The sequence below is a fragment of the Phalaenopsis equestris genome, unplaced genomic scaffold (genome assembly GCF_001263595.1).
Source record: "Phalaenopsis equestris unplaced genomic scaffold, ASM126359v1 Scaffold000134, whole genome shotgun sequence".
In the NCBI taxonomy this organism is placed as follows: Eukaryota; Viridiplantae; Streptophyta; class Magnoliopsida; order Asparagales; family Orchidaceae; genus Phalaenopsis; species Phalaenopsis equestris.
The window spans coordinates 3,040,072-3,065,415 of record NW_018164576.1 but is presented as its reverse complement, the minus strand read 5'-3'; the positions used below and the strand labels follow the sequence as shown (position 1 = coordinate 3,065,415).

The following is a 25,344-nucleotide window of genomic DNA, read 5'->3' as shown; positions in this document are numbered from 1 at the left end:
CCCTCTCTAAATTCTTTAGTCTATATGATTAAAAAAAATATTTTTTTAGTATTTATTTAAAAAAAACTAAACATGTCATATAGTTATATATATCCATTTTATTAAGTTATAATCTCATCAAAATAATAAAATATTTAACTAAGGAATTTCATTTAAAAATAAAGCTCTCAATAAAATATTGCGAATAGTAGAATTGAATAATTTATTTTTAACTGACATATAATATGTGTGTCGCGTACTTAGATCAGTTAGTCGGGCATCTGCTCATCAGTTGGAAGTCCCCTTTGGTTTGGGGTTCGATTCCACCCGAGTGTAGAGTGCGGTACTCGAATTCTTAGGCGCATAAATGATGGTTGGGGCTCGTAAAATAGCCTTCGGTCATTCCTTAAAAAAAATTTAAGAAAAAAAAAACTTCCAAATAATATGTAATATTACAAATCATTACAAAACTTTTTAACTATCATGCATTACAAAAATTTGCTTTTGCAACTCATCTTATCATAATTAGACATGAAATTTTTTCATACATAATTTTATTGCACCATAAAGATATAAATGTAAATATCAAATTCTGATTACTTTTAAGGTATTATAATAGTAAACGCATAGATGCTGTTATGTTATGTTCGTGAAACTTTCTCTTTTTCAGCTTAATCTTATCTCTATGATATCATTTAAGATTTATGAACATTAAGGCCGTCAAATATTGACATTTGTATCGGTATGTTTGTGAACATATTTAAATATCTAACACTTAAATCGGGGGAGATTGATGAGCCACACATCTGGTATAACTCGAATGTGAGAATTTTAGATTGGAGACATAAGCATCTGCTAAAAGAACACGGCGATTCAATTTAAACTTCGATAAATATGCATCAAATAATATATTTGACTTTTAAATAGTTAATAATAGTGATGTTTTTGATGTGATAAAAATGATTTGGGTGTTAAGAACATAAAAAATCAAAGTCTATGCGTTGGTTATCTAATTTTATTAGAATTGAGGGGTGTAAATGTAAATATCTTTTTTTTTGTTTTAATTACAGCGGGAATTAAGCAGAAAAAAATAAAAAATATATATTTTCCCTCTAAAAAGGCGAGGCGGAACCGGGCCAATAAAGTCGTCTGGGCCCACTAGTGTACGGAAACCCGCATTTCAATAATGCTGACACGAAGTCCAAGGTCCTTCTGGTCCACAAATTCCACAGTAGAATACGACCCGATATCTGGACCAGCACTTTCTAACAATTATTATGGTAAATTCATAGTAAAAAGAATAAATAATAAATAGAGAGAAAAATACGTTATATATATTTTTTGGATACTTAGATAAATACCATCTAATTCTTTCAAGTATTTATATATCTAGTAATTATAATTTTATTTTTTATATTTATACCACTTAAATCTATCAATTCATATAAATAAATATCATTATTTTGAAAGTTTAAAAAGTGAAAAATATTTTTTTATGTATAAATAAAATCATATATATATATATAATTTACAACATTTTCTTAACCCAAAATTAATGAAGGGCTTGATCCCAAATTAATAGAATAAATTCAATTATTAAAAAATTAATTATAGTACATAAATTATGTTGAATTTTAATAATTCTGAATATTTAATAAAACTTGATGAAAAATATTAGGTAACCCAACCCGTGAGAGACCTCAACTATTTATAGGTCTGAGTTAGCCCCAATAGTAATTAGATGAAAAATAATACATATCAAAATAATAATGATGATATTGTTAGATGTATAACTTATTATGCCATATAAGGTTGTCAAGCTCGATGATTTGAGAAAAGATCTTGTATTTTATAATTTTTATTAAGAATAATTTTGTGGTTGCTTCTTTTTAGTCAAATAAAATAATACTCTCAAGTCTAAATTACGAGAAATTATTTCATACGGACACCGCATGCAAAGATGCATACAAGTATGTGGTGTCCGATCTCCACCGTCGATCACCGCGATTAAATTTTTTTTTAAGAAAAAATTTTAAAAGTGGGGTCCATCGAAATACATTCTTGCAGTGATCGACGTTAGAGATTGGACACCGCATGCATCTCTGTATGCGGTGTCTGTATGGAATAATTTTTCATAAATTACATGCATCTCTGCATGCGGTAAATTACATGCATCTCTGCATGCGGTGTCCGTATAGAATAGTTTTTCCTAAATTACATGTATTAAAATGCAATATTAACACATAAATAAAATTATTTTTATTTTTATCTTCATCATGATCAATTTATCATTGTTTGTATTAAAAATAATAATTATATTCGATAAATATCTATTCATAAATCTCTAGAAGTGCTTAAATACAATATTATTATTATTTTATAAAAATAATTATCACTCATGTATTTACAGAGCGGGCGGGTGGTTTTGACGTGGGGATTCGACTTTTCTCTTCGTTTTCACGAAAAGGGTAAGAGTGAGAGAGAGAGAGAGGTGATGGTTTGGTGCCTGCCTGCTTATATTGTTCCTCCGGACCTCCGGTCTCTTTTCCATTGGCCCTTTGGATCTTCCCTAAAACCCAAAGTTGCTCTGAAAAGGGTGTAGAGAGAGAGAGAGATAGGGAGAGAGAGAGCTCCAAGAAGATCGGTAGGTATTCTGACATTTAAACCTCTGTATTCTAATTTAGCCGAATCAAAGGAGCTAGGGTTTCTTATCCACAGCGCTTAATTTGGAAAAATCCCGCTCAATTTTCCTTTTATTAAGATGGAAAAAGAGCCGCCTTCTTCTATTCGTCTTACACGTGGTCATATGCATATTTATACAGTCATGAGAAGCATGATTATAAGTTTCATATATATACATATATATAAATAGTTATATATTTTTTTATATATGCAGATCGATGGCGAGGGAGAAGATAAAGATAAGGAAGATAGCAAATGCCACGGCAAGACAGGTGACGTTTTCGAAGAGGAGGAGAGGTTTATTCAAGAAGGCGGAGGAGCTGGCCATTCTATGTGATGCGGAGGTTGGGCTCATCGTCTTCTCTGCTACAGGAAAGCTCTTTGATTTATCTAATACCAGGTACGTACGTTTTTAACAGACTATATGTTGTTATACATATAAGTTATTCATCTAATACAGATTGTTGAATTTGTTTTAAGATATGCAATATTTAATGGATAAATCATCTTCAAATATCATGTATGTATGTATGTATGTATGTATGCCCTAAACTCTAGATCTGGTAGAGGGAACATGCACTAACCCTATCTCATGGCTTATGGGGCACGCATGAGGCCTCCTCATCATTGTGTTGTGAGAGATAACAAGGGGAGAGTCTTATTAACATAACATCTGTATTTTATGATCGTAAGAGGATAGTTATTTCTTCAATGAATGATAAATGGGTGGCTCATGAACTTCCCCATTGTATACTTGAATACATGAGATATATATATATAGTTGAAATATTCTATACATTAATTGATATACAATCTAAAAAATTGAATAATTGATGTATAAAAGCAAAAAACCAAAATTTTTTGTATCAGTGCATTCCATTTAATTGATTTTACTTTGATTGATTTAATAATTTACGATAATCAATTGAACATTTTTAGTATAAATATGAAATATGATATGTTGTTTTCATGTTTAAAAGATATCAAGAGTGTGGTAGAGCAAATGATTTATAATAAGAATGTAAGAAAGCTATTTTATATCCTTTTATCATTGAATTATTGGAACTGATCGTATTAGTTTTACCCATTATTACAACATGCGTTGAAAGAGTTGTGAATATTATGTCTATTATAGAATATTGACTATAAAATACAATTGAAAATCAGTATATAAATAATGTTTTAGTTACTATATTAATTAAAATATTACATGACATCGAAAATGATGTAATTATTGACCACTTTTAAAATATTTAGGCTAGATGTTATAATTTCTTTTACTTTTTTTTTATCATTATATAATTTAAATTTTTATATTAACTTTACATACGTGTCGTCATGACTTGTATCATACAATTGCCCCAATTTTAGCCGTTTGTTTCGCTTTGATTAAGGGCAATTGGACATGAATTCTCAACATCTATTAATCACCATCCTCACACTTGTTCTTAATTTCAATTCCATCATTCACAAATGATCACTACATAAATTTAGAGCTATAGGCACACTTTTTTATGATATTTAAATAAAATTATCAGTTACATGTAATAAGGAATTAGTAGTCATTTTTTTTTTGTTTTTAAAAATCATGACTAATGGTTTGTTGCTAAAAGTGTGTATCACTGAATCATTAAAGAAGCACACTTATTAAAAAATAATTATCACTCTCCTTGTACTCACTTAACAACATTCACAATCCTTCACAAAATGTGTAACTATAAGCAAGGCTAGAAATGTGGCTAATGACATCATTCAGAAAGAAAGTTGTTGTATATGTGAATAAAAAACATTTTTTTTCCAAAAATACATAATAATTAATGAGCCATTTGGGATCACTTTTATTTTTTGTTTTTATTTTGTTTTGTATAAATTTTTTTACTTTAAATAAAACATGTTTGTTAAGGGCTTGATTGGACTCAATTTTATTTTTGTTTTTTCCTTTGATTTTAAAAACATGTTTGTTTAAAGTGTTTTTATAATGTTTTAGGGTTTTTTTTTTGTTTTTAAATACAATAAACTTGCTTTTAAAAACACTCAATACAACTTTTGGGTGCTTCGAGTGTTTTCAAAAGCTGCATTAGCTTAATTAAGCATACAGAACATGCTTATTATGTTTCAAATCAAAACATAAACAAAATAAAATAAGAACAAAAAAAAAAAAGAAAACAAAACAAAAAAGTTATCCCAAACAAAAACTACGTGATAACATGTTTAGTTGATTTTACAAACATTCAAAGCAACTTTAGATATTTTGAGTATTTGTAATAATAAGTCAATTTGTTTTGTAAAACAAAATATTAAAACATGAAAAAAAAGCGCTAAACAAATATTAATTTTTTTTTAAATAAATACAAGAACAAAGGCAAAAACAAAGACAAAAATAAAAAATAAAAGTGATCCCGAACAAGCCCTAAAGATAAAATCATGTGATGACTCCACTTTCTGTGGCCTATCTTTCTGTTCATTTGATAGCTCTTCCAATCACCATTTATGTTGATGGTTTGAATAATAACCACGAAGACATTTTTTTTTAATGAAAAACCCTAATACAATGATTTTATTTCTTGATATATATGCAGCTGGGGCTGTAATGAATCATCTTCTTGCTTCAGGCATGCAGATACATGAACCTGGAACATATCGTCAATACTTTCTTGCTGAAATGGAAATAAAATCTGGAAATATCATTACTAAACTGTGAATAGGAAATGGGAACTGAAATCATATGGCTAGCTAGGAAGCGTAGATTTTATCAGGCTGAAAACAACAAGCTGAAATCTTATTGAAACACAGCAGTTGGATAAATTTTTCACAAATTTCAAAGATTTGTTAAGAGTATATTACATTTTTCAGCTTAAATTTAGCCTCGGATCTTGGTCAGATAAAAAACTTTCCCCGTTTAAGATATCAATGATCTCCATAATGTCGTGCTAACTAGCTTTGCAATCTTTATTATTTCTAAAATAATCATCAAATTATTTATCTTAATCCATGATAATGCCACACGAAACTTTTTTTTTCTTGAACTCTTACAAACTATAATGCTTGGTCACAAATAAAAGTAGTATCCATGTCATATATTATTTTAAAAAAATTGACTGATATAATATTTGACTATATATATATATATATATATATTAAATTTAAATGCAATTAACATCTTTACTTACCCCATTTTTATGGAGTTGATTTGTAGCAAGATTTAGCAAACCTTGTAAATACATTTATATTCTAGAAAATTGTTTGTATGCAAGTAAGATGATCTACTTTATAATATCAAAACTGATTAAAGTTATATATGTGTATGAGTCATTAGTTTAAAACTTAGTTAAATTCTTAATCTGTATTACTTTAGGCTTAGCTTTCTATCACTATAAATAGTCCTCAGTAACTAATTCCTGAATGTATGCAATATTTCCGTTTCTCTATTATACTGCAAATGTGACCGTTTCCTCCTCTTTTTCCCTTTCTTTCATGGTATCAGAGCGGGACACCTTAGATGGCTAATGAAGTTCTTCTTCTTCTCTTCTTCTTTTCTTTCCCTTTTTCCTAATTACAGATCTTATCTGCTTTGACCAGAGGTGAACTCTCCTCATTCTACGGTTCTTGAAGTCTGCTCAACCGTATCTGTACGGTTCTTGAAATCGCTTCTGCTGTTTCTCTTTCAGGGAGCTCACGTTCAATTGCTTCTCAACCATGGAAGAATGGGATAACTCCTACATATTTGATGGGTTAGTAAAACTTAGGATTTCCAAAAATCCCATCCCTCTCTCTCAAAAATTTCTCATGGCCAACATGAAATGAATGGTCACTAATACTTTTTATGTTGCTAATTATCCTTATGGCATTCTCAAATCATCAAAATTACCCTAACCCCTCCTCAACCGAACGTGCTCAACACCTCGGGCACTTCCTCTCCCAATCCTGTCTACCTAACTTGGCAACTTATTGACCATAATGTCTCAGCTGCGCTCTACTCTACCATCTCAGCTACTATACTTCCCTATGTCTTAAACCTTGATACCAGCCATGAAATCTTTACAGCATTGGAAGTGTGCCTAAAAGCTCCAATTTTTCCCGATTTATTCAACTATGGAATGAGTTACACAATGTATCGATGCATAACCTCAATATTTCACAGTATTTCTTGCAAATTAAGGCTACTGTTGACAGCATATCAGCTATTGATTCTCATGTCAATGTTGAAGACATCATTCTTTACATATTGAAAGGGCTTTCGACATCCTACAATCCCTTCAAAAAAACCATAAGAACTTGCTCCACACCCTTAGCCTTGTTGAGCTGTATTCTCTCCTCATTAGTGAGGAGATCAATCGATCCAATGATCGCACATCAACTTCCGCTGATCCTGATTTGGAACTGGCATTATATTCATCCAAATCCAAAGGCAAAGACAACAATTGTACCCCTCCCTCCAGACAACCTACGGCTACTCCGTCTAGTCCTCATGGTCAAGTGGCCTGTCAAATTTGCAACAAGCAGAGCCATCTTGCATTTACATGTTGGCACCGCTTAAATATACACTTGTCAACCTAAGAAAGTGGCTCCCTCTCTACTACCAAACTCTCGTACCGCTTACATTACCTCACCATCTTCATCCAATCCAGTTGATTGGTATTTGGATACTGGAGCAACCACACATCTCATCTCTGATTACAGTCAAGTTCTCCAGCCCGAACCATATCAAGGTAATGAGACAGTTATGGTTTTTAACGGCAATACTGTTCCCATTAAACACTTCGGCATCGGCATTCTACCGACTCCAAACCGTAAGCTCTTACGTTCCAGGCTACTCCTTGGTCCTCATATTTCCCACAATTTGATTTCTATCTCTCAATTAGCATTTGATAATAATTGCATAATTAACTTGTTGGAATGAAGAAGCTTTTAGGAAGTGACAAAGGCTAAAAACAACTTATGGAAGAAACTTCACTCTTATTTATCACCTTTACTTGGCTTGATACAAATTCAAAGACTTCACCCCTATTTATACTAGTGGCACCTCCTAAATTAATGGTTAGGATTGTGCCACCACAATTTCAATCCAATGGTTACAAATAATTCCACACTTACCACACAATAATTCAACACCTACCACACCTACCACACAATAATTTCATACCTACCACATATTCTAGAATAAACTTCTAGAAATTAAGCTTTATTTAAACAAATAAAACCAAATTTATATTTCAACATAACTTTGTTGCTAACGGTTATCAAATTATGGATCACTCGATACGGCAGCTTCTACTACAGGGTCCATACAGTCATGCTCCGGTAATCACTATGCTCTAGTTTTAATGCCAGCTTCCTCCACTTTGTGGCATCAATGACTTGGCCATATGCATCAACAAGTTCTTTATCTCATTGCTCATCAAAAACCTCAATTACAGATTTCTCCTAATTCTTCTCTTTGCAATTATTATGCTACGGATAAATGTCATTGTCTTTCTTTTACTAATTCTGCTAGCATGCAATGTACACCTTTAGCATTAATTCACACAAATGTTTGGGGCTCTTCCCTCATTCGGCTCAAGGTTACAAATACTATATGTTGTTTATAGATGATTTTTCTCTATATATTTAGTGTTAACACTATTTTAACATATCTGAAGTTTATCAAAATTTTATCAAGTTCAAACAAGAAGTTGAGCTTCAACTCAATCAAAGGAAATGCACTAACAATGGCGGCGAGTAGACTTGCAATCTTTTTAAAAATTTCCTTACAAAGAATAATATTACACCAATTGAGTTGTCATTGCACTCCGCTGGAAAATGGTATTGCAGAACGCAAGCAACCAGATATATTAGACACCACACGGGCTCTGATGGTGGATTCCAATGTTCCTCCTTCACTTTGGCCTGAAACTGTTCATAAAACAATATATTTAATCAATCATTTGCCCTCCAACATGATGGGACAACTCTCACCCTATCAACTTCTATATGGCTCCGCCCATAACACTCTAAAAACCTTCAGCCGTCAATGTTTTCCTTGATACCACCTATACATAGAAATAATTTGTAACAAAGATCGCTACGCTATGTTTTTATTGGCTATCCACCCAACATCAAGGGCTAAAAATGTTTCGAACCAACTACAGGAAAGATGATAATAACTTGTCGTGTTAATATCAAAGAATTTGTTTTTCCCCACGAAGATCTGTGTATACTTGTAAACCCATCTTCCCCATTACAAACCAGCACTCATTCTTTTCTCATACCAACAACTATTGAACAACTCACACCAGATATCTCCACTTCTCCTCTCAATGCGCCAAGCTACCCAGTTCTCATACCTGCTCCAGAATTTCCCCCCACCAGCCAACTTCCACCTCTTAAACCTCCCCCAACTAAGCACTCAATGCTTACATGCTCTCAAACTCATTCTCTTCCAAAAGAATTCAATTTTTTTCTATTACATGATACCTCCTTACAACAAGAACCGAACATTTATAAACATGCTATCAAGCATGTTCAGTGGCAGCACGCTATGGATGAAGAATTTAAAGCCTTACAAAACTAACAAATGTGCAAACTTGTTCCTCCTCCACTTGATCAACTTATCCTTGGAAGCAAGTGGATATACAAAATTAAACTCAATGTTACGGCTCTATTGCCCGCTACAAAGCTCGATTAGTGGCTTTGGGATGTCAGAAAGAATTCATTCTCAACTAGAAGGATAATTTCATCCCTATTGCAAAATTACCTACTATTTAGCTCTCACTTAGCATCAGTATACACCATCAATGGAATATCTTCCAAATGGACGTCTCCAATGCATTTCTGCATGCTCACCTTCAAGAAACAGTCTATATGCATCACCTATCTGAATACAAAATTTCTGCCTATCCCTCTCGTGTTTGCCATTTACAAAATCTATTTATGGCTTCAAACAAACCCCAAGGCAATGGAATACTACGTTCACCAATCATCTACTTAAATTTGGATTCATTCCCAGATGTCCATCTCTCTACATCTACCATCATAATTCTCAACTACTTTATCTTTTACTTTACGTTGATGATGTTAAATTGATCCAACAAATCCAACATGAATCACAACAGCTTTTCTTAATTCGGCCTCTACCTTTCCTGGCATCCACATTACTCATACTGCCCATTGCCATCACCTAAATCAGACAACCTATGTTCATGAAATACGTCGTCAAACTGACATGACAACCTGGAAATCTGTTTCTACTCAAACTATTTCTACAAAATCTTTATTAGATTTGTACGCGACCTTTTCCAATCCATCTCTCTACCTCAAATTATTTGGCTCATTACAATATCTCACATTAACTAGACCCGATATTATGGTCATAGTTTACTCTTTTGCTCAACATTTTCAATACCCACTTTGGATAGATTTTCAACATTTAAGGCGTGTACTACGATATCTTCATGTCACAGATAAGTTTGGGTTACCATTCAAAGTAGGTGACCGTACTCTTCATGCCTATGTTGACACCAGTTGGGCCAGTGATACCACTGATCATTGATCTAATACAGGATACTACACGTTCATTGGTTCTGACCTTCTGTCTTGGAACTTGAAAAAAGAACCGATGGTTGTTAGATCCTCAACTTAAACTGAATATCAGGCTGCATCTTCTGCAGTCCAAGACATATGGCTTCAAAGACTTCTCAAGGATTTCATTTTTTCAATTCAGCTCCTACGACAATTTTTTGTGACAGCCTATGGCCATCGCTTAGAACCTTATATTCTATGCTCGCGCGAAGCATATTGAGATTGACTATCATTTCATTAGGGACCATATCCAGTCCCATGAAATTACGCTTAAGTATGTGTCCTCGGATGCATAGCTTGCTAATATACTTACCAAGGCACTTCCAGCTTCAAGCTTTTGCATGCTCAGGGACAAACTAACAACATCACCATCAGATATTATTAGTTTGTGGGGGCTAATGTTGAGACTGATTAAAGTTTTATATATGTACGAGTCATTAGTTCAAGACTTAGTCGAATCCTTAATCTGTGTTACATTAGGCATATCTTGCTATCACCATAAAAAGTTATCCGTAACTCATTCCTGAATGTATGCAAGATTTCCTTTTCTCTGTAACACTGCAAACGTGACGGTTTCTTCCTCTTCTTCCCTTTCTTTCACTATACCCATTATGACTAAGCTTTTAAGTCCCTTCAATCTTACACATCGTATGTTCAGGATTTAGTAATTAGAGGATTTTGCCCAAACCAAGTGAAATGTTGGATATATGAAGTACATGATTTATGTAGTTTCATAAGAAAACTGTATGGCTAAATTTTGCTTAACTACAAATTATATATTTACCCAATTATCCCTAACGAGGATGCTTAGTTTTAGCTTATTTAACTTATAGTTCTAAATTTATATAAAATAAGGTTAAATAACTATCCATAGTGGCATGTATTTTTAGCTACCAAAGTAGCAGTCATACTCTTGAAATTTTGATTTATGAAAATTTGAAAAGCAAAATTTTGCGATTAAAAATTGCTTTTTGACACATGTTTTTAAGGTGTGGTTAATAATATGATATTTAAGCTCACTATTTTTAAAATGGCCACTTACAAATATGTATTTACATATCTAACACCTTAACTTTCATGTTTACATGCCTGACAGTTAAATCCTTAACATCACATCAAAAATATCGCTACTGCTAACTTCTTAAAAGTGAAATATACCTTTTTTTTATTTATAGGTTTATGACATCAAAATATTATAAGTGTATATGTCAAAGTTTGGATGTTAGACATTTAAATGCAAAAGAATTTTACGGTATTTATGTAAATTTACCTAAATATGATTATAGCTCAAATTTATAGAAATTTTTTATTCAAGCCATTTTTTAGAATTAAAAATAGAACAATTACATAAAATGTTGTGATAAATATCTACTCTCCCAAAAAACTTGGCACAGTTCTTAAGAGAATGAGAATTTTTCTTCAGTATTTTGCTTTTATTTATATTATTTAATTGATTATTCAGCCACACTTTCTTAACACTCTGATTATAGCTTAAAATTTTATCAGTGAGAAGTAGAAAAGATTGTAATATTTTGCAAAACATGGTCATGTACTTTTATGCATGATTCTTATAATGTGTATATGGTGACTAGATTCTTATGCATATAAAATTGCATCTTGTTTCCTAGATATGTATATAGTAATTAGGCATATATCAACCCTATATTTACAAATGAAGGAAGAAAAGCTAGTACATGTGGGCATAGGCATAATAAAGAGCAAATAAAAATACTGCCTAAAGGCCTGTTCAACAAATAAACTAAAAATGTTAAAAGAAAAGAAAAACTCTACCTTCAAAAAGCACCATAACAAACTCGCTTGTATCCTCCAATTTCGATCTCATTTTCATTAGGCCTATATGACACTATGCATCCTTGGGTGTATTCTAGTGGTTGTTAGAACAATATAATGCTTTCATCTTCTTCCTCTGAGATCTGGCCATTTTGAATCTATGGATAGCTGCAGCATATATATGCCTTGAAGGTTACTAGAAGGGTTAAGAAAAAGAAGTATTTTTGTATATTTGGGTTTAAGAAGATCATAAAATCAAACTCTTTTATAAGGCATTAGTAAAGTTGGGAAAACTCTTATATTTGTTAGAACACATCTCAGCTTTCATTAAAGGTTCTTTTTTTATTTTATTTTCCAAATAAAGTGTCAAAACCAGAAGAAAAGGTTGTTTTTGCTCCACCATTCTTGGATATAAACAAGATTTTTTAGAGAAATCTCACTTTTATTTTCTTTTTTTTCATCAATGTATTGGAAAGTAGGCCATGAATGGCATGATGATCATAGAATGAGGTCGTTTAAATGCTTATGATTGATCAACATGAATTTTTGTCTAATGACTTGAAGGACTTAATTTAAAGTGAGAACATATTCATATTTTCATTAGGATAAAATATTGGATTGGGGTTATTATGAACATTTTTTCATGATTAGGATGTGTGACAAAGCAAGTAGATTCACTTTGAGATAAGTTCATTACAAATTTAATCAATAACTCACATGTTATGCTTTTCCCTTAAATGTGATCCATTTAAAATTAGCTCGCTATATTGAGATAATTACATAGAGAGCATCCGAAACATTACTATTTACAAATCAAGCACCGAACCGTTGCATTTACATGCGCCACGATCAAACCATTGAGAATTTGTTAAAAATGAAAAATATTGGTTGGGGATATTTCATGAATTTTGATATTTGCATGAGAAATTGAAAAACGGATGAAAGAGCTTGCTTGATTTGTAAATATCAATGTTACGGGGTGCTCTGTATGTAATTGCCCATCCTTCTCTCTAAACTCAACATAATACAATCATTTGACTTAGAAGTTCAAATCATGATATAACGGCTTTAGGACTTCTTTGGCATCAAATTCTATTTTTTATTTTTCATTTTGCTTTTACATTGTTTTGTTTATGTTTCAACGTAGCCAAAAGCTTCTTTGGTTTTCTTATGAACTTTCTATTTAAAAAAAAAAAACAAAAAACAAAAGCATGTTTGATTTTGTTTTTGGAATTTTGATTGGTTTTGTCACCTCATGTGTTTCAGTATTTGAATACTTTTGGATACTTGGTCAAAGACAGCATAGCTGTGGCTCAGCTGAGATTATAAAATTACTAACAATGATTCTCTTCCATTCTAAGAGATGCTTTATATTTCTGTTCAGCAGAAACTTCTGTTTAATTATAGTTGAGTAATTATGTCTGACAGACGATCACCACAACTGATCTGACTAATGTGGCTTATTTTATTTACTTGTGTGTTTGAAGCATGAAGGAGATAATTGATAGGTACAACACTCACTCGAAGAACACAACAGCAGGTGATCTGCCATCACTTGATTTGCAAGTAAGTCCTTAATTTCTTCCATAATTTCGAGTTCATCAAAACTTATTTTTACTTGAAGCTTCATGTGACTTGGGAGAAGCATTTTTGTGCCCTGAAGCAGCAACTAATGCATGCATCCAGATATTATAATTTCTTAGTGTAGAGTTACTGAAGATGAATTGTGACAAATTAAGCTCTTGATCTCGGAAAGAGAGGAAGAAGTGCTGAAGAGAAATTAGTTTTTTTTTTTGAAAAAAAAATAAAGATAATTGTTGCCAACATGCACTCATATTAAAAAAATTAAAACCAACATTTCCTAATATTTGAAATATAACATAAAATAGGAATAGACATAAAACATGAATAGAAATTATTCTGAAGCTTGAACAAGAACCATTCATGCGTGCTCGTAAATATATTTGCTATAAATAAGTTTAAGTAAACCAGTGATATATATATTTTGACAATATACTTGGCATTTCATACTAACTTTATATATATATATGTGTGTTTCGTACTCAGATTAGTTGGTCGAGCATCTCTACTTGTCAGTTGTACGTCCCCTCTGGTCTGGGGTTCAATTCCCCTTGAGTGTAGGGTATGATACTCAAATTCTTAGGTGCATGAGGGATGACCGAAGTATAATATTATGAATAAATATGGCTTTTAATCACATTATTATTTTATCTATAACACAAAAGTGCTCAAGACTAAAAAAATGCATTTAGTCAATTGTCTAGAGAAGTTTCTGACAATTTTGGCCTTTATAGCTGGAAAATGGCAATTTGACAATACTGAGCAACCAAGTGGCTGAAGCGACTCGCCAGCTAAGGTCTCCTTATTGGTTTACTAATTGTATGAGTTAGAACTCTAATTTTTTTTAAAACAATCTAATTCTATAATATTATACTTGATGCAGAAATATGAGAGGTGAAGACCTCAATGGACTTACAATACAAGAGCTACAAGAACTGGAGAAAACTCTTGAAACTGGGCTCAGTCGAGTTACGCAAAAAAAGGTTTTTATTTCCTTGACTTTATTTTTGCATGATAACCCCCAATGAAGTAATTATATTTCGTTACGTAATTTTGGCATGCGCGAACCACCCTGAAAGAAATTATAAACTTGGTAGAACATAATCTAATGTGGACTTCTTCTGTACAGTCATGCAAAAGTTGTGTTTTTATTCTGCTATATGAAATAAAACTATTGTGACTATATGAAGCAGCTTTTGTTGCTTAATGGTAGCCACATCCCTATGAGTCCTATTCCACATAAAACATAATTATTTAATAAAATCATCCATCCATCAACAAAATTATAATATAAAATTTAAATTTAAGAAACATTTAACTTGATATATAAAACTTAATTAATCACAATTTCATTTTTTTGTTTTTCATGTACCCTCTCTCATCCACTCTACTCTCCTAGCTTTCTTATTGTTTATTCATTCCCTGATATCCTTTTGTTGTTATGTTGTTGGCTAATCCGTTGTTGCATCGCTCCGTTTTGTTGATCTTTTTGTGTAAATTCTCAATCATTACAACAAACTAGCTCCTTATCATCTCTCGTAGTTCATCTCTAACATATTTGAGATAGGAGGTGTAGTTAGAAGGCTCTAGATTATCTGGAAATTTTTTGCCCAAGAAGTTTGGTATACATCTAAGATTGTTGAGTTACAACATCCATGCATTGTAATTAATTTATGAGCATAGTAATTACAAATGCAAATTTAGCAAAATTGCATAGGATAAGAAAAAAAACAAAATCCTGTATGGAGGAAAAGAAAAAACCTCCAAGTTAACACACCCAAAAATAGACTGTCAAAAACGAATAAGGAGAGTTAAGTCCATACGTTGTCCGCACGGAGCTGTTTTTGGCCCTTCGTTCAAGCACGTATAAAGGAGAGCACCATACGATCGTGACACTTCGTTCTCCGTTATACGTGCTTGAACGACGTGTGTGTGTCCGAGTAGGTATGCGTCGGCTGGGTGGTTTGTCATTCCTATTCATATAGGCTAGAATTTCTAGCAGGTTTAGGCTAGAAAGGAGGCCCATCAAACCGATCTTTGCGTATGTTGGTTCGCGGCTGGATACTTTTGCACATTACTATGCTTCTAAGAGTATATGATCAACTTGTCAATATTTGGTGAGTGAAAACTAGGGCATGTGAAAATTATCGGGAATCAGAATCTAAGGACAACACTCTTTAGCATTGGACCTTCTATCTGGCTATTTAGCAGTTTTTCTATAGCTGTTAGTAAACTTTTACCTCACTTTCTTGTATAAACTAAACTGTAATCATATGTATGTATTACCTCACTCATCCTAGGCTTGAACTTAAGAGCCTGAGAATAATGCATGGGCTTAAATAATTTAAATTTAAATCAAAGCAGCCCCAAGGAGCATGTAAGTATATTTATATTTTATAATTTTTTTTCATAATTAAATCAAAAAATTATTAAGTGTTCCGTCTGCTCAAGTGGATTTCCTTGTATATAGAGCGAGGTCCTAAATCACATCTCAGTCAATCTGAATCTTCTATTGATAAGGATTGTAGTTGATAAGACTAAGCAGCTACCTGACTCGTCTGACCCTCATTACAGAGATTGGTGTTAGCAAAGCTGAGTGCTATCGAACAAGCTCGGTTCTCCTCCAGATTGGGACTTCAGTTAATGAGATTTAGTGCTACCTAGTCTTTCTGATTTTCATACGTACAAAGATTAGAGTTATCAACATTGACTAAGGATTAAATGTTGATCTTATACAAAAATTAGGGATATCTTATCCAATGTCCACATGAAGCTATCAAGCTCTTCATAATGAAAAATTTAACTCAAATGAAAATTTTCAATTTCGCTACATTCTCTAAAATGCAATAACAAGCTTATCTCCAAGTCTGATTCTCTACATATGACTTTACGAGTAAAATGCAAAGTTGATTGTGTACAAATCAAGCAATCAAACAAATACATTGATGATGGTTATATTGAATATAAATCTCAATAGAAGTGGTATATTCATAAAATTAATATTTCAAACTACTTTATGAAAATGTTAATAAAATATATCATTTAAAAGCTTAGAGCAAATCTCTTTCACTGTTTACAATTGTTTATTGAGGGTGACATTTTAATTAATTTAAACTCATAGGTGCTAATAACATATTAATTATACTACTACATTCACATTCAAAATAATCTCATACCAGCAAGGATGTGATGAAGTCCTCTAGTTTTAGTGATTTGACCAGCAAACTCCAAAATTAAAGTGATTAAAATTAGATCCATCTGACCAATGATTTAGCCAGTAGGTTTTATTATATTACGGTTGTGAATGTAGCCCTTACTTTTTCAAAGGTTTTCTGAACCTTTGAGTTATTAATCATAAAATATATCTGTAAGGGCATAAAGATATCTTTAAGCTCGGGTTGACTTGAATTCTTCTCCTTAAACAAACATCCACGCTAGACCTACAAAGTTCCGTTGGATGAAACAGCTCGGAGTAGATCGGAGTAGCTGACAACGATCATTATGTCGAGTTGGGTTATCTCATTTAATTAAGTAGACATCATACCATGATAATTTGAGACTATGGAACTGTGAGGTCTTGACTGGGTTTAGCATCCTTGACCCCACAATCCGCACTAAGCTTATAACGATAAAATACATTAGTCTATAATTTGAACTCTAATTGTTGCTACTATATTATGACATTACAGGAATTAACCATATTTGCGTCCGACAGATCAAACGCAAATCAGATGCAAATCTAATTACATATTTAAGGGTTATCATTGGATTTGTGTCTGATTTACGTTAGCTTTTTTTCGACATTAATCTGAGGATCGGTAATATTATTTCTGTCTAATTTACTTTGAAATATTCCTATGCAAATAATTTGTGTCGGTTGTTGTGTTGTACTAGTGTCATATTTGTTTATACGAAACATGCGTTAAAATTTATGTCTGAAAATATCAAACGTTGAATATTAGCGTCGAATAACAGTTTCATTTCATAAAAAAATATCATAGAAGAACGAAATATTATTTTCAATTTAGCATGAGATTTTGCGTCTGTTTTCAGACGCAAATCCGACGCAAACGTGTAATAGAAAAAAAAAATTTAGAATACTATTTATATTTTCACAATCGGCACAAAAATACTTTTCAGATTAAGCATAGTCATGTTATGGAACAAATCTCTAAATAATATCATTAAAAAAAGAAAAATATTATTATAAATCGTCACAAATAAGGAAATTTTACAACAAATGTTCAACAAAATGCTTACAAGTTAAAGAAAACATTAAAAAAAACTATTCATCTCTCTCCTCCTGCAGGGATGTCATCGGCTGCTTGCACCTGCTATCTGCTAAAGTCTCGGTCATGCATGTTATATAGTCCTCGCCACTCTGTTTTCCTTTTAGCTTCTGCTTATACAATCAGCGGATCTCTTCATTCATTGCAGTCACCTGCCTGGAAAGAGCCTCCTGATCTAACAGTGGGGAGCTCTAAGAACTAAGAATAGGACCACGGGAGAGCTCGGTCTCGAAGGCTATACCCTTCTCTCCAAAGTCATAAACCCTCCCCTTCTTCCTCCCTGCCTCCTAGGTCCAATGTGCGTACTCGGACAGTGCGGTGGGAAACTGACTACCACTGCTGTTGGCAGAAGTCTTGGTCTGAGCGGCCAAGTGACTCCCTTGAACTCCCATATAATGAAAACCAATGTTTAATTGGCGCTTTCAACAATTAGAGTCAAAATTAAATTTTTAATGTAAGGTTTTTAACTTACAACAACCCGTCGGGAATGCTCTGAGACCCACTGTGCAGTTCTCGGATGTTGATAAGTTTGGACATAAGCACTGCAGAATGTGGCAGTCGTGACTCTTCATGCCAAATACCTTACCCATTCCCAAATCAAAACAACGACTTTAATTTTAAACACAATCACTGAGAAACTCCGGAGAATTCGCCCACTCAAAAAATTGTCCTTCGTTGATCTGGTGTAAGACATTGTGCACCCTTTAGTTTTATAAATGTACCTCCATTTGTCTTCTGAAGCTCAAAAGTCCTCCTTTTGCAATATTTTTTCAGGTCCATTCTAGCTTTCACATTATCCTTCGTCTTACCCCTGATATCCATCACAGTGTTGAAGTTGTTATCAAAAAAATTCTTCTTAATGTATATAACATCGAGATTATGTCTAATAAGATTAATATTCTAATACGGAAGATGGCAAAATATTTTGTGCTTCGTCCAATTGTGTGTGACGCCAAAATTAGGAAGACAAGTTGAAGCTAGCTTTGGTCTCTCGATGATCTTCGACACTTCAGTGATTATCTTTAATATTTCGACTACAGTAATTATAGGTGGTGGACTTGATCTCTCAACCTTGTTTTTGAAGAACGCATCTCTACTCCTAAATGCGTGATTAAGGTTTAGAAATCTTCAGTGGCAGCCGAACTAGCTGTTTTTCATACCATGTTTCAGAGTAAATGCTTTCAACATATTCATGCAGTAAGGACCAGCCAATTTATGGGTTGCACTCTGAACAGATAGCATTTTATTGGCCAGAAAATCACGAATTATCCATATAAGAATTGCTCTCAATGGAAAATTCTGCTTCGTAACAATGTCATATGTATGCACAACTGGTTGCTATAACATATGAAGCTTTTCAATCAAAGGCTGTAAGTGACGTTGATTTTTCCCTTCGGACTATGTGGACCTCGTATGATCAATTTCAAAAATAAGAACGACACATTCATGCACATATGGGGAGGAAGGGCAAATTAAATGGCATAATGATGACTGGTCGGCATGAGTATGAGGTTGTAGCGTGACTGTATGGAGTGAAGCCATCCACAGATAACCCGAGTCTAATATTGCGTATTTCAGCTGTAAAATCTAGGCAAGTATGATCGAATGTTCCTAGGCCTCACCATATGATGGATAAAATGCCTTCAACATATTCATGCAGTAAGGACCAGCCAATTTATGAGTTGCACTCTGGACAGATAGCATTTTATTGGTCATAAAATCTCGAATTATCCATAGAAGAGTCGCTCTCAGTTGAAAATTCTGCTTCGTAACAATGTCATATGTATGCACAACTGGCTTCCATAACATATGAAGCTTTTCAATCAAAGGTTGCAAGTGACGTTGATTTTTCCCTTCGGACTATGTGGACCTCGAATTATCAATTTCAAAAATAAGAACGACACATTCATGCACATATAGGGGGGAAGGGCAAATTAAATGGCATAATGATGATTTGTCGGCATGAGTACGAGGTTGTAGCGTGACTGTACGGAGTGAAGCCATCCACAGATAACCCGAGTCTAATATTGCGTACTTCAGTTGTAAAATCTAGGTAAGTATGATCGAATGTTCCCAGGCCTCACCATATGATGGATAACTCATCCAGTTAGCATCAACAAATTCATGTGAGGGGTTGTACGCATAGAATCAAACAATATCTTAAGCCAGGGTATGAGCGAAAAATAAATGAGACGATTGTATTTATTCTCTCTCCCATTGTTTGAATTTATGTGCACCATAAAATCGGAAAGTCATCTCAACTGCATGGGCCTTGTAATTTATCACGCACCCATTAATACAGCAATCGATCTTACATTGTAGCTCTAACTTTGAAACCAAATTTTTCATTCTGTACATGTCATCCAACACTAAATTTCATGCAGGGTTAGTCTCTTTCAATAAAGTTGCTACCTGATTGAGTGCTTCTCTGGGCATATTAAAATCAGATTTGATATTAAGCATTCTCAGCGTCACTGATAATTCTATATGTGCAGTATAATTATCCTATAAAGGTTGTTGTGCAACGTTCAGTACGTCAGAATTATTGTAATTCATTGTTCGGTGTTTCAGTTTCATTTTGAATGCTCCCAATAAATTGATCTCTTTGAGCATCATGAATTATTTCTTCATATGTGTCAAGATCAAATTCCTCTGCAGAGGTGCAAAACTTGCTGATGTGTCTCCTTGATTCAACTGAACTACAAGTTCCTTCTCAATATATGCAGTTTAGTACCAATAATTCAGTTTAAATCCCTTGCATTAAAGATCCTACTTAACTTCTTCGAGTGGCAGAAGTGCTTGATTTTTGTGCTTCCCACAAAGACGCTGAAACTTATCCTCAGAAAAATAGATGGGCAGTTGTGATACCATCTACACAAATTCCTTAACGTCGTTTAAGAACTCATCTGCGAGTACTTTTCTTCCTGGATATAATATGTTATGCATTCAAGCTCTCAAATTACGAATTTTCATTGTAGCATAGATATATGTTTACAGATCAGTGAAACTTCTACGTAAGTAAAAATTAGCCAATACTTCTCAATATATACAGTGGATGATTATGTTTAGTAGTTCGTGGGAGCTAATTCTAATCCAAGAAAATGTTCTCAGGAATCCCTTTTGAGTAGCTCGCTTCATTCGGTGAAATCAACACTATTTGGTCAATCATATATAAGATACTTTCTTGAAGTGATTTATTTTTTAAACAATATATGTGATGCATTCCTCCACTTCAACCAACCAACGTAAGTTCATCTATAACACCATCACTGGGAACAAGCCGAGATGCACTCTTCCGGTTCAACCAACCAATTTTGGGCAATAGACCCGATCAATACTTGCATTCCTCCGCTTCAACCAAACAGCTCTAATTTTACCAAGGATAATATCTCTATATATATCACCATAATAAATAAAAAATAGATTTGATGTATTCCACCACTTTAGCCAATCAACGTGAATTCTACTAATATATTAATTTCATACACATATACCACTCAATTCTTATGTATGTAAACACGGAACACCTAAACTTGAATTTTTACATACATATTACTAAACTCTTTATGTATATTCATAGCTAGCTAACATCAAAACTTTAATTTATAGATACATACCACATTACCTATGCATATAACTCAAATATAAATCAAATCTTATGTATGCACACACATATTACCTAAATTGTAATATTTACATGCATACCACTGAGCTCTTATGTATATACTTGCTTAACACAAAATTTTAAATTTATACATCCATACCACATAATCTATATGCCAAAATTAATGGTGATATCACTAAAATCTTATGTACACCTAAATATCAATTTGTGTATGCACACCACATTACCTATGCCAAAAAGACTCATTTCATTTTTCAAAAATTAATAAAAAAAAGATTGGGGCAACTAGCATTATCATTTTCAATGTTTTTCAATTTGAGCAAAGCAGAAGGATGAGAAATGCGGGAGTTTCAGTGGTCTCTGTAAGATGTCTTCCCAGCTAGCTCTGATTGCGACTGTATCATGAAGGATCGTGCGGGCAAGCGATGGTTTCGATCAAAACCTTGAGGGGACGGGGGAAAAGGGTAATGGGATAGTGGAGGGGTGGGGGTTTAAGGCAGAAGAGATGAAGACGAGCGTGTAAGAATAAATGAAATTGAGGCGTGCGGGATATGTATTTTAGGTCATTTTCGTCGGATTTCTGTTAGATTTGCGTCGAATTTAGTTTGTTGCTAACAAGTACGTTTTGCGTCGGTTTTTTAAATGCAACTTCGACGCAATTTTCATCGCTACTCCAAACATGCTTTCGCCATTTTTGGAGGACTTCTCCATCCAATTTTTAGATGCAAAACGGACACAAAATCCGATGTAAATATCAAACTATAGTTTCCGCCGCTTAATGGCCGCAAATCAGAGACTAGAATTTGCGTTGAAAAAATCTAATGCAAATATCGGACGCAAAGATCACCATCTACTGTAGTGCGAGCAATTTGTTCCCCACGGATTGGTTTTAATCAAATGTGTTCTCCCATAATGAGCCATATGGGCTTGAGCCTACAAATAATCTTGAAACCTAGACCTCAAGTTCATCTCGAAATGGTCACAAAATCTTTGGGTAGCGCAAATTTTTTACGCCCGCGTATCCCTTTTTTTCGTCATTATATTTTTCTCATATTCTTTTGTTGGCTATTTCCGTCTCTATTTTCGTCCTCTTAATATTTTAATAATCTAAGTATTCAATGATCTTATACATCTTTAATAAATGCACCCATCCACTTGGTAGCTCGCTCATAGTGTTTGCTCTATCATCATAATAAGAATGTATGTTGCTTATGCACCTACTTTCTCATTAATCGCTTAGAAAATTCACTGAAGACACTTTCTCCGTAAATGTTTTACTTCAAATATACTTAAATCATATATATTCATCCTAAAAAATAAAAAAATATTAATAAAAAAAAATATAATTTTGAATTGTCAGTAGCTTAAATATATTTATATATTTATTTCTATATTTATATTGCCTCTTAGTGATCTAGTCATAAGAGATGTTTAGGTAAAATCAATTGAATCCATCTTCTAAAATATATATCAAGCATCAAATTTATTATTTATATTATCTTTAATTTTATGCACTCTTTACTTGGAGTGATTGAACCTGCATAAAGTGAGTTAATTCAATATAATTTGTGATTCTCGATTGGATTATAAATCTACCATCTGAATTTTTACAAATTTAGAATCTCGTTATAACAATAAGAAGTATTATTTTCATAATTTTCGATGGCTTTAATGCAATTATCTTTCAATTTGATTAATATGTAAACTTGGTAAATATTGTCTGCAGGGTGAACAAATTATGGAGCAGATCAAGGGTCTCCGTAACAAGGTTTTAAGCTCTCTTCCTCCCTAGCAGCTAGATTTAGTCCAGCAAATAAGTGATCTCTTGAAGTTAAAAAATTCATTTTTATCGATTTGCAACACATCATTTTGAATATTTCATGATAATATTCAAGCATTTGCAGGTACTTTCTTTGCAGAACACAAAAATTATTATCTTGCAGAACACACACAACACCTCTTTTAACTTGAGGAAGACTCACAAATTCCAGCTACTCATACTTGACTTGATGATATGTGGAATTAAAACCCAATATGTTGATTCATCCAATTAAATAGTGGCATTTACAATACCATCCAATTCATATGTATTTACATGTCTTGCACGTAAATGTTTCTTTTTATATTTATACCACCCAAATCTTTTTGATATGACCTGGAACGAAAAACAGAGAACAAACAATGGATGTGTTGCAGTAGATATGTGGGAGAACTCAATGGAGGGTTGAATTTAGTAATACCGAGGAAGCAAATAAAATACAATTTGTCTACTGTATTAGAGGTAGATTGTCTCTCCGCAAACCTAGACGCAATTAGTAACACAGAGAGAAGAAAAACTACAGCAAATCAAAACAATAAAAACAGACCTGAGCTAATTAGCTTTATTAAATACTCCCAAAGCTTCCTTCAAACTCTCCCCCCAACATTTCCCTTAATTACCCTCCTCTTGTACATGATTAGCATTTGTGTGGGCCCCAACCAGGCATTGAAGTTGTCCTCAGCATCTCCTAGAGATTCCGTCTCTCGAGGCTTGGCTGGCCGACTGTTCTGGCTGGGTTTGGCGGGTCCAGAGCGGTCCTCGTTGGACCGGTTCGTCATTTGTAGGGTTGGCTCTCCGGTCGGCTTGGGCGGAAGCAAAAAGCCCTAGGCATATCACTTAGATATCACATCAAAATTACCACCATTTTAACTTTTAAAATGTAAATTGCACCTTTTCATGCATAAGTAAAGCACACAAAAATTTAGGTATGTAAATACAATTGAATTGAATGGTATGTATGTAAATCTTCCAATTAAATGTTGATACATGCTGAAACTTATCTTTCCATTTGGTGGAAACACAGGGAATTCAACTGATGGAAGAAAATACAAAGCTGCGTTATCAGGTCTACTGTCTCTTCTTCTCTGTCTCCCTCTCTCGCTTGCTATTTTAAAAAAAGTTCAATCTTAGCAATTTATAAATCGAACTATTTACAATTCCGCAGGTTGCAAAAATGTCGAATGCTGGAAAACAAGTAGTGGTTGATCTAGAAAATGCTTTGCATGAAGATGGTCAGTCCTCTGAATCAGTAACTAATGTTACTCACTGCGGAAACCTTTATGAGAATGAAGATACCTCCGATACATGTCTCAAATTAGGGTAAGCTAGCATTTCATGAAACCTTTACCTTTAATTGTAACAAATTAAAAGTGAATTTGAAATATTTATCAAACCTAGTATTTTCTGAATAATTTCCCAGATGTTTGGATCCTACTCCTTCATATCAACTTTGTTCTTTGGCGCTGCAGGAGTTTTGATTCTTTAAGATAGTTAGCAGGAGCCAAATTGGCAAAATTTATATCTTTTGAGTAATAACACTAAAATATGTTTTAAAGATCAATTTTTTTTGCAAAGTTTGAAGTTTTGAAGTTTGATGCAGCGGTAATGAAATATTTCATACTTTTGTTGCTGCAGGCTGTCTTGCTCAGGCTGGAAGTGAGTGAAGATCAAAGGGTAATGCTGGAACCAGTCTCTCTCTTGAATTTATAGATGAAAAATATATATATATTGGCCTATCAAATTATTAATTAAGAACAATAACGCCTAAACAATGCAAATAATTCTGTAAATGTAGAGATTTGCTATTTTACTTGTGTCATGGTTCGGTTCACATGAAAACAGTACTGGGAGGGGTAACTTTCCAGCTGTCCTTTGCAGTTTTACACTTTTACCCAGATATCTTGCAATATTTTCCTTTTTTTTCCATGGGTTTTTAAGAAATGGTACTGGTTATATCGAACATAATGCTATAGCTGCAACATCATTAGATTTATATGTTTGAAAATTAATCTTTCTGATGA

General features: G+C 33.3%; 1 protein-coding gene across 2 annotated transcripts; it reads left to right on the top strand.

The window, feature by feature from the left end:
- Window positions 1-2,421: 2,421 nt before the first annotated feature.
- LOC110021474 (MADS-box transcription factor 22) lies at window positions 2,422-25,245 on the top strand. 2 transcript variants are annotated; one of them, XM_020719981.1, is made up of 9 exons: window positions 2,422-2,627; window positions 2,876-3,061; window positions 13,497-13,575; window positions 14,325-14,386; window positions 14,474-14,573; window positions 23,231-23,272; window positions 24,348-24,389; window positions 24,489-24,643; window positions 24,959-25,245. In XM_020719981.1, exons 2-9 carry the CDS (start codon window positions 2,880-2,882, stop codon window positions 24,981-24,983), a joined length of 687 nt encoding a protein of 228 aa, XP_020575640.1. In that variant the 5' UTR covers window positions 2,422-2,627; window positions 2,876-2,879; the 3' UTR covers window positions 24,984-25,245. The 2 variants fall into 2 exon arrangements, with proteins under 2 accessions (XP_020575640.1, XP_020575639.1); XM_020719980.1 differs by having other exon boundaries at window positions 2,423-2,623.
- The last annotated feature ends 99 nt before the right edge of the window (window positions 25,246-25,344 follow it).

Excerpts from the sequence above, each read along its gene's own strand:
- LOC110021474 (XM_020719981.1), top strand. The coding sequence starts at position 2,880 with ATGGCGAGGGAGAAGATAAAGATAAGGAAGATAGCAAATGCCACGGCA. Across the intron at positions 3,062-13,496 it reads TTTGATTTATCTAATACCAG|CATGAAGGAGATAATTGATA; the intron begins GTACGTACGTTT and ends GTGTGTTTGAAG. Across the intron at positions 14,574-23,230 it reads GTCGAGTTACGCAAAAAAAG|GGTGAACAAATTATGGAGCA; the intron begins GTTTTTATTTCC and ends TATTGTCTGCAG.